General features: G+C 40.8%; 3 protein-coding genes across 3 annotated transcripts; 1 reads left to right on the top strand and 2 right to left on the bottom strand.

Moving 5' to 3' along the window:
- Positions 1-694: 694 nt before the first annotated feature.
- LOC128857893 (transmembrane emp24 domain-containing protein eca) lies at positions 695-1,893 on the bottom strand. The gene is made up of 2 exons (XM_054093716.1): positions 1,646-1,893; positions 695-1,570 (listed from the first exon to the last, which is right to left on the bottom strand). The coding sequence occupies exons 1-2, from the start codon at positions 1,776-1,778 to the stop codon at positions 1,053-1,055; spliced, it is 651 nt and encodes a 216-aa protein (XP_053949691.1). The 5' UTR covers positions 1,779-1,893; the 3' UTR covers positions 695-1,052.
- Positions 1,894-2,965: 1,072 nt separating this feature from the next.
- LOC128871643 (DDRGK domain-containing protein 1) lies at positions 2,966-4,230 on the top strand. Its single transcript, XM_054113544.1, has 2 exons — positions 2,966-3,161; positions 3,225-4,230. Exons 1-2 carry the CDS (start codon positions 3,071-3,073, stop codon positions 4,037-4,039), a joined length of 906 nt encoding a protein of 301 aa, XP_053969519.1. The 5' UTR covers positions 2,966-3,070; the 3' UTR covers positions 4,040-4,230.
- Positions 4,088-8,039, bottom strand: LOC128871642 (histone-lysine N-trimethyltransferase SMYD5). Its single transcript, XM_054113543.1, has 6 exons — positions 7,893-8,039; positions 7,449-7,825; positions 7,151-7,388; positions 6,919-7,096; positions 6,641-6,855; positions 4,088-4,349 (listed from the first exon to the last, which is right to left on the bottom strand). The coding sequence occupies exons 1-6, from the start codon at positions 7,926-7,928 to the stop codon at positions 4,209-4,211; spliced, it is 1,185 nt and encodes a 394-aa protein (XP_053969518.1). The 5' UTR covers positions 7,929-8,039; the 3' UTR covers positions 4,088-4,208.
- Between the last annotated feature and the right edge of the window lie 1,229 nt (positions 8,040-9,268).

Raw genomic sequence — 9,268 nt, 5'->3', positions numbered from 1 at the left:
ATAAACAAGGTGGAGCGTATGTGTGTTTCTTCCGATCATGCCGGGCTGAGATATCTACCCCTCCTCCTTGCTAAGGCATCGCACTCGAGAAGGTTTGTTGGAGTTTCCGCGGACTGGTTGCAGAAACGACAGTGGTCGGTGTTTTCCCTATGGCAATGAAGGGCATGGTCCCTATTAATAACAAGGTCTTATGAAATAAATGCTTAAATAAAAAATATTGCTTGTAATTAGCATTTGTAAATCAACGTGTATCTTTTCCTGAAAACAAAGAAAGTACAACAAAAGGATATTTTGTATGTCTTATGAACGAAATAATGCAGATTACAGTTTTGTGAGCCCTCAGCTTAAATTACCCTCTTATTAATACTAGCTTCAATTGTTTGCACCGCTTGAACTTTCGTTCTGCGGTGTGTGAAATTGTGCATCCATCAAATATATGCAGTAATCCATTGCTGTAATCACTGAAGACATGAAATAAAAGCAATTGCAAGAAAGAAAAAAAAAGCACATTTGTACGGACTGATTACGAGTCACGCGGTCTACAGATAAAGACATGTAAATAATTTTTTCCCATGCAATAAAAGCTCTTGTTCACTTACAACTGATGCTGTGTACTTATAACTATCCATTACTCATAAGAACGTCGCACTTACGGCTGCCGATCAGACGCATAGAAATATTACATCACAACCAATTAATTTAATTTTATTTTTATTACTACTGATCATGAAACAGAAAAATATAGAGCTCACATATAGTTTTGTGGTTATTCAGAACAAATTCGCTATTTAATAAAATAATGCAATTTTAATGTAAACGTTTGACTAACGAACTGTACTATTATTAAAACTTAAAAATTCATAAGCATTTGAGATAGTGAAACAATGAAACTGATGAATTTGGCTGAAGTAGAATCTCACTTATATTTCGCAGGCACACGAAATGTTTGCTGTTGCTGTAACTAAACAATCCACGCGTTCTTGTTTTCGAAATTTGCTTTTCACACCATAAGTATTGATCCTGCACCGCCTGCGTAATTTCGTTGGGCATATTTACACTAATTTCTTCGCCTCGAAGAAGCTCTTCAAATGTCGCATCTGCCAAAAACCCATAACGATCAAAACAAATGTTTGCGACATTGACCACCATAAAACGCGCGCATTGGTACTTTCACTTGTGTGACGGAAACGTTCCTCACGATAGCGCTGATAGTTCTGCTCCTTTGTGATTTGCTCTACTTGATCAAGTAATTGACGTATGCGTAATTGTAATTCAGTCAATTTCTCCTTCTGCGCTACATTAGCGTAATCGATGGCATGTTCTCCCACTTGGATGTCAAGATGTATACGCAATTGTGCGCCACTAAACCAAGCTGTACTGTTGGAGTACATACATATTACGTGTTCACCTGGTATATGTGAAGTGAAAGAGATGCGTCCCTCGGAACTATAGACGCGTGAGAGGATGACTTTATCGTCGCTGTCACGCACTTCCACATGCATACCAATGCCGGGCGACGAAGGCATAAAACCATTTGAACGAGGATCGTACAATTCTACTTTGTAATTTACTGTGAACAAATAGAGTGTAATTAAAGGAAAATATTTATAATTGTTCAGTAATTGTGATATCTGATCCCACTTACCGATGACCGTGGTCTCATCAGGCACCTCCTCAATAAAGCATTTGCGTTCTGTTTCCGCAATGTGGAAGTATAGCCCAAAGGTGGTTTGAAGCGCGCAAAAAAGCACCGCTGCGGTGATTAAATTCTTAACCATGACTTACACTTATTTCAGTTCGAAATTCTAGTAAAATTTTGTAAAAACTTCCTATTTTCTAATTCGTTTACAGCCAACTCCGACACGTATGCCAGTACAGAAAAATCTGACATTTAATTTAATATTTGCTTTTATTGTGTACTCTGTTGTACAGTGGTGTACTCTGATCGCTTTAATGATTAAAATACAAGCAGGGTGAATTAAAATATACCGTTTACAAAATATTATATATTCCAAAATACGAATTGTAAAAATACTTCGACCGGGTTAAACCATTTTTGTTACAGTTTGGAGTCGAATCTATGCTACCTTACTTAAAACTTAAAAACTAGTATTAAAGCATTTAATATTATTTTCACATTGTACTATAAGATTGCGTAGAATTTGGACGCATTGGCATTTGGCCGAAAAGAGGAAGGAAAGAAAATGAGGCACTGCTGCTTTCTTTTGTGATTGCAACTACAGAGTGTTGAAATTCAAACACCAGCTAAAAAACTTGTCAAGTCCAACGAAAATATCATAAGCCAAACATATACGTACATTAGATTGGAACAAACTGTTTAATAACAATGCTCAAACACCCATTAGAAACAGTTGAAAATTCTTTCAAACCCAAGACCTGCAAGCTCGTGAGCATATTATTAAACACTACAATGTTAACGCTTTAATTTTGTTCATTTATACGAAACCTTAAACTCGAGGGCTTGGTGCAACATGAACATTATAGATAAAACTTGCACTTTACTAAAAACAATCTCTTTTTTTAACACCCAGCGCACCCTGAGATGGAATATGAAAATGCTTTGAAAAGGAATTGGCAACTAAGGGCACACTTGCATTTTCCAAAATTGTTGACGTTTAATTATTTGGCCTGAATGGCGAATCACAAAAACAAAAATACTGAGTTTGCTATTAAGGACTGGAATGATTAGAAAGACTCCATGAACGGCTGCTTGTATTGCTTTGCTTGAATAAACGTATGATTAATATAAGCGTTCCGAATTCTTGGTGATAACACATTTTTCTGTAACCAGAGTGAACTTTTAATAAAAAAAACATTATTTTATTTATTTACAATTTTTTATATATAACTAATTATAATTAGCACTCAGTACACCCTGTGATGGAATAGTTTTGATAACGAGTTGGCAATCAATGGCACAGTTGCATTTTCTAAAATTGTAGACGTTTTATTTTTTGGCTTGAATTGCGAATTACAAAAACAAAAACACAGCTGTTGTGTAGACAAAATATTAATACTTAAACCTTATATTAGAAACAACAAAATAAATATGGATTTAACAATATTAATTGGTATTGCTACCGCTCTCTTGGTCATACTCATAGGCTTATTCCTTTTCCAGAAAAAGACTACGAAGGCTGGTAAATTGTGTACCTAACATTTTATTTTGCATAAAATTAGTAAGCACTCATAAATTTTCACAGGCACTTCAGACAAACCAGCTCAACGTGGAGTGCCAATACGTGCACAAGAAGGTGTGCCTAGACGAGCACAAATTGCTCGAAACCAACGTAATCGCCTTCGCCAAAACGCCGCAGCGGCGGCAGCAGCAGCAGCAGACCAGGCCGTTCCTGTAGACAATGTATTGGCAGCAAATGATAATGATGAAGATGGAGAAGAAGGTGACATTCCATCCGGCCCAGTGATGGATGAAAAGATGGGTGCCAAGAAACGTGCTAAAATGGAAGCAAAGGAGCAAAAGCGTTTAATGCGTGAACAAGAGTTGATACAGCGCGAGGAACGAAAAGTGAAAGAAGCTAAACAGGAAGCGGAACGTCAGCAACAGAAAGAGAAAGAAGAGGAGGTAGAACGCAAAGCGGCAGAAGCTGAGCGTTTAGCACGGGAAGAACGTGAACGCAAGGAGCATGAAGAATACTTAAAAATGAAGGAAGCTTTTAAAATTGAGGAAGAGGGTTTCGATGAAGCGGAAGAAGCAGAGAAAGAGCAGCAATTGCAGGACTTCATACAATACATAAAAGATAACAAAGTGGTTGTATTGGAGGATTTAGCAATGGAATTTAAACTGAAAACGCAGCAAGTGATCGACCGTATACAAGATTTGCAAGCGAACGACACATTAACAGGAGTGATCGATGATCGAGGAAAATTCATTTATGTGTCGCAAGAAGAATTACTTGAGGTGGCGAAATTTATACGACAAAGAGGTAGAGTTTCGATAACAGAATTGGCAGAAAGTAGCAACAATCTTATAAATTTGACTCCTGTTTCAAGTGCTTAAGAGGTTGTGGTTAGTTTAAGTTTGTACAGAATAATGTAGAATTTGCACTGCGTATTGGATGATGAAAGTATTTAATCTCTGCAGACATGTATGTATAACCAGTATAAAAATAACATTAATTCTTACAATATGTATATACATGCAAGATGTAAAAATAAAATAAAAATGTTTAGTCCGACATTTCACCATCATTGTCATCCGTGTCCATATCGTCGTCGTCATCTTCATCTTCGCTAGTTTCATCGGGATCGGTGCATTGTAATTGGCATTTTGGGCATTGACATATGAAAATATAGTTCTCTTTTAAGATCTGTATGAAAAAAAAATTTAATGACTATATAGATTGATTTTATATTTTTAATAATGTTGTTGTTGTTGTTGCTGTTGTAGCAGTATCTTCGCCCTGTCAGTGTAGTGTAAATTATCGGTCGTCTTCGTCTAGCTCATCTAACGGTAGGCCCAGGAAACTGGCAGTTTCGACGGGTTGGGTCCAGAGGGAGAAAGGTGTTAGATGAGTGGGTTTGATGGGGCATGTGAAGAGGTGGTTAGTGTCGTGCGGGGTACCTTCACATGCAGGACATATGTTTAGTATGTCGGGGTCGATTCTGGATAGGTAGGAGTTTAACCTGCTACAATATCCAGAACGTAATTGTGCCAAGATTACGCGGGACTCTCGAGGAAGCTGGAGCTCTTCGTCTGCGATAGGTGGTGGTTGGACTCCGATAACGGCATTCGGGGGTCGGGAGTTTAGGAAGGTGGTAAGTGTCTCCCGATGAATGTCGTTAATAGCCTGTCTGTATACTGTCTGATCCTGGAGAGGTCTGTCAGTTTTGTCCTGGATCTCGTCCACGTAGTTGAGGAAGTGTCTCCTGATGTGCCTGGGAGGTGGCTCAGGCTCGAGCAGGTGTCTGCATGGGTGAGGCCTACGGTGACACCCAAGCAGAAACTGCTTGCCGAGCATTTTATTATGCTCCTTAACCGGGAGCATGTGCGCCTCGTCATGTAAATGGTGGATAGGGGACATCAGGAGACATCCTGTCGCGGTCCTGATGGCAGTATTCTGGCAGGTCTGAAGCTTCGTCCACTGCGTATCACTGGTTCCAGGCGACCAGACAGGCGCGGCATAGTTCAGAACCGGTCGGCCTATTGCTTTGAAAGTCGACAGCAACATTTCTTTGTCTTTGCCCCAAGTGCTGCCGGCAAGCGACTTGAGGACCTTGTTGCGATTCTGTACTCTCGTTGCAATAGCGGTTGTGTGCGCCGAGAAGGAGAGCAAGCTGTCAAAGGTGACTCCCAAAATTCTGGGGTTGTTTATCGTCGGAATTGGGGTATCGTCGACGTGTACCTGAAGTGGCAGCTTGACCTCCTTCGTCCAGGTGGTAAAAAGGGTCGCCGTGGATTTAGTGGGAGAAAGTTTTAAGTTTCTCGCAGTGAAGAAGCGAGAAAGGCGGGCGAGGTAGTCGTTTACTTTTGAGCATAGGCCATCAATGTCATTGCCCGACGCCATTATCGTGCAGTCGTCGGCATATGAGACCAGTGAGACTCCCTCTGGTGGCTGGGGGAGTTTCGAAATATAGAAATTAAAAAGCAAGGGTGAAAGGACACCACCCTGCGGTACTCCTTGCTTTATTTTTCTCTGTTTTGAGGTTTGGTCTCGAAATACTACCGATGAGTGACGACCACTCAGGTAGTTCGCGGTCCACCTCTTCAGCCCTGGCGGGAGTGTCGACCGTAAAATGTCATCTAGTAGCGTGGCGTGGCTGACTGTGTCGAAAGCCTTTTGTAGGTCCAACGCTACTAGGACAGTCCTCTCGCAGGGGCGGTTTTGGTTAAGGCCGCGGTTTACCTGGGTGTTTATGACGGTGAGTGCCGTGGTGGTACTGTGCACTCTACGGAAACCATGCTGGTGTGGGGCTGGAGTCAGGTGTTGAGTGAGGAGTGGGAGTAGAAGGGCCTCAAGTGTCTTCACTACTGGGGAAAGGAGAGTTATCGGACGATAAGACTCCCCTTGGTTGACGGGTTTCCCAGGCTTCAGCAGTGGGACCACTCTCCCTAATTTTCACTTATCAGGAATGATGAGAGTGGCCATAGACAGGCTGAAGACCTTTGTGAGATATTCTACTCCCAATGGACCCAGCTTTTTCAGCATCAGCATGTTTAGTCCGTCGGGGCCAATGGCTTTTGATGGTTTCATGTGTTTGATGGCCCCCTGAACCTCGTCGCTGGTGAAAGTAAGCGGTGCACTGTTGTAGGGCAGTTTGTGTAGCCGTCTGGTGGCACAACGTTTGGATCTGTCGACCAGAGGATGCAATATAAATTGCCGGCTAAAGTAGCTCGCGCATCTCTTCGGGTCCGACGAAGTACGACCGTTGAAGGTGATATCCACCTTGTCGTTGTGCTTCGTCGGGTTCGACAGGGACCTTACGGTGGACCAGAGCTTGCTCACACCAGAGGTGAAGTTACAGGACTTCAGATGCTCTACCCATTTGGTCCGCTTATGTTGGGTGACCAGTTGCCGGATCTCCAAATTGAGATCCTTTATACGAGGATCCTCGGGATCGGCCTGGCGTAGACGGTCACGATTATTTTTAATAATCTTACCTTTTGCCGAGAATGCCTGCTGCGCGTTAACTGACACTCATCCAAATAAGAAATACAAATTTCTTCACCCGCTTCTATAGGTGCCAACGCTTTCAACACTACAATGTCGTTTGAGTAAGGAAAGGTAGATTGAGCATTAGGAACACAACTGTGGTTAATTTTGCTCTGCAGAATATAAAGACCGGCTCCCTCAGTATTAAGAAATTCACCAGCGACTAGAGTAAATAGAAAACTAAATTAAACTTTTGCTCCGTCGCGCAAGACTATTTGCTACTCACATTCTCCCACTTTACTGTAGATATCATCAATATATTCCTCAAGTCTTGCTTTATCTTCTTCTGGAAGTTGTAGATCGCTTACTTTTTTAACCCATTCCGCCAGCGGACTTGTTGCGATGCCCTGACTGTTTGTACCAATCATACCCATTAATGCCTTAAATGCTTCAACTGTAGTGAACTAAAAGTGTACGCTATTAATAAGGTTGTCTAGTATATTTAATTACTGGCTTACTGCTGCCAATTCCTCATCCGCAAATGCTCTACAGAAAGCCACAAATAGCTGTTCCATTTGCAACTCAAAGTTCTCCCCCAACATTTTGTGATATATTTTTTCTTCTGCGTTCACTATTACGGACTGGAATGATTTGAGAGACTCCAGGAACTGCTGCTTGTTATTGCTTTGCTTGTACATGGCCATTAAACGTACGATTAACATAATCGTTCCGGTCTCTGGCGGATAATGCATTTTCCTGGAATCAGAGTGAACTTTAAATTAAAAAAAAACATATTTCATATGCTTTCCCACTCACTTCCATGTCTCATTCAACATATTTATTGGATGTGTGTCATCTGCATAAAAGGCGCCCATGCAAGCAACGCGATGATACTTATTTAATGCCTCGATTCGGCAATCTTCCGAGCAGTAACGCACTTTACAACGCGCACATTGCTTAAACTGCTCCAACCAAGGTGTTGTTGGGTCATGTTCTGCCAATGGCACTATTAATGCGTTGTTATTCGATAGGCGACGCACATTTTCTGTAACTGTCTCCAGGGGACGCATGCAGTGGTCACATGCTGCATACCCATAACTAGCGTTCCAAGAAAATTGGCACGACACGAAGGGCTCCTCCTCTAAGATAGTTTCACCGACAGCAAATGACTTCGAGGAGATCATTGCAAGACCCTAATGAATAAACAAGCAGAATCGGAAGTATTAAACTACACAACAAATAATTAATTGTGTTACATACTTTGCCAGGAATTTCCTTGATTTCAAACGGATACATTATTATATTTTCGTACTGTTGAAAATATCCTCCTTTTCTCCACAAATGTTTCCTTTCCGTCTTTATTTAGCCCGGTGTGATTGTTTTGATTTTTTTTTTTGCATATTGTAGAACATGTGCAATGTACAGGGTGAGTCCGAAAAAATTGCTTTTTGAAAATTAAGGGCGCTCTTTGGTAGACCACAAGATATTATAATGTAAATGTATTTAACAAAGTGTGATTGAATATCTGAGTGCTCTCATAAAAAATACACTATAATGTCAAATTGGAAAACAATTTTACCCATTTTAGTTCGTTTGTGTTTCCTTTTTTTGGCGTTACACACGAATAATACAGAGGTGGGACCAACATCAGAGCGTTAAACGGTTCTCAGCGAATTTGAAAGAATGGCTGAATTAGCCGGGGGTATGCCAGTGGTTTGTTTATAAAAAAATGAGATTGTATTCGTGATATACGAAAAAAAAAAGTCAATACAGTCTTCGCTCATGAGCCAAATTACACGATGAAAAGTCATATGTATCCAGTGGAAAGCTATAGGTGTCCGGCAAGGTGAATTTATTTATTTAATAAGTGTCCAGCTTGGTGGCAAAAAGTGAAAGGAAGCCAAAGGGGTAGGCATCCGCGCCCGGTCAGAGGTATCAGGGGTTTTTTTTTACATTACCCCTTTTCGCTTCGTCACATTCTCATTTTCGTATTTTTATGCAAGCGCGCAAATATTCAAGTGTATGACCAAAGAAAATTGTCTGCTTAAATGTAAAAAAACACGCAAGGAAAGCCGCAAAAAAAGTCATCAAGTTAATGCACGAGATTTTCGAAGACTTCTTTAAAAGAGAGGTTTTTTGCACATAACCCAGACGAAAAGTCATTGAGTAAATTGGCTTTAAGTTACTTCGTTGCCGTCTGAACAACGACTAATGGTGCTTACACACGCCAACGTAAACATACGTCCGTATCAGCTGACACAATAAAACTAGTGAGAGCCCCATTTAAATGAATTCTCACCACCGTTCCGATCCGTAGTATCGTTGAATCATCGTGTCAGCTGATACGGGCGTACGTTTACGTTGATAAGTGTGAGCACCATAAGAATGATAGAATAAAAGACTGCGTCTTCCGCATTCGCTCCGAAGTCATCTCTGAAGAATATGCAAACAAGAGAAAGGAAAACTACGTATTTTTGAATAGGAAGCAGAGACCATTAACGTTCTCGGTAGGAAGAGTGAATGAAAACAATATAAACTGTCAAACACAAAAATCTGGAAATCACAATATTACAAAGTCATTCATTGTGTATTTACAAGCAAATAATTTCTCTTCCTCTTGTTTGTTTTGTCTATTA

This window comes from Anastrepha ludens, chromosome 2, assembly GCF_028408465.1.
Source record: "Anastrepha ludens isolate Willacy chromosome 2, idAnaLude1.1, whole genome shotgun sequence".
NCBI classification, from domain to species: Eukaryota; Metazoa; Arthropoda; class Insecta; order Diptera; family Tephritidae; genus Anastrepha; species Anastrepha ludens.
This window is presented reverse-complemented; position numbering and strand designations above follow the sequence as displayed.

What these genes read in the sequence shown, in the direction of transcription:
- LOC128857893 (XM_054093716.1), bottom strand. Translation starts at nt 1,778, where the DNA reads ATGGTTAAGAATTTAATCACCGCAGCGGTGCTTTTTTGCGCGCTTCAA. An exon ending in TGATGAGACCACGGTCATCG is followed by an intron (nt 1,571 to 1,645) that starts GTAAGTGGGATC and finishes ATTTGTTCACAG; the next exon opens with TAAATTACAAAGTAGAATTG.
- LOC128871643 (XM_054113544.1), top strand. Translation starts at nt 3,071, where the DNA reads ATGGATTTAACAATATTAATTGGTATTGCTACCGCTCTCTTGGTCATA. An exon ending in GAAAAAGACTACGAAGGCTG is followed by an intron (nt 3,162 to 3,224) that starts GTAAATTGTGTA and finishes AAATTTTCACAG; the next exon opens with GCACTTCAGACAAACCAGCT.
- LOC128871642 (XM_054113543.1), bottom strand. Translation starts at nt 7,928, where the DNA reads ATGTATCCGTTTGAAATCAAGGAAATTCCTGGCAAA. An exon ending in TCAAGGAAATTCCTGGCAAA is followed by an intron (nt 7,826 to 7,892) that starts GTATGTAACACA and finishes TTTATTCATTAG; the next exon opens with GGTCTTGCAATGATCTCCTC. An exon ending in CGGATGAGGAATTGGCAGCA is followed by an intron (nt 7,097 to 7,150) that starts GTAAGCCAGTAA and finishes GTACACTTTTAG; the next exon opens with TTCACTACAGTTGAAGCATT.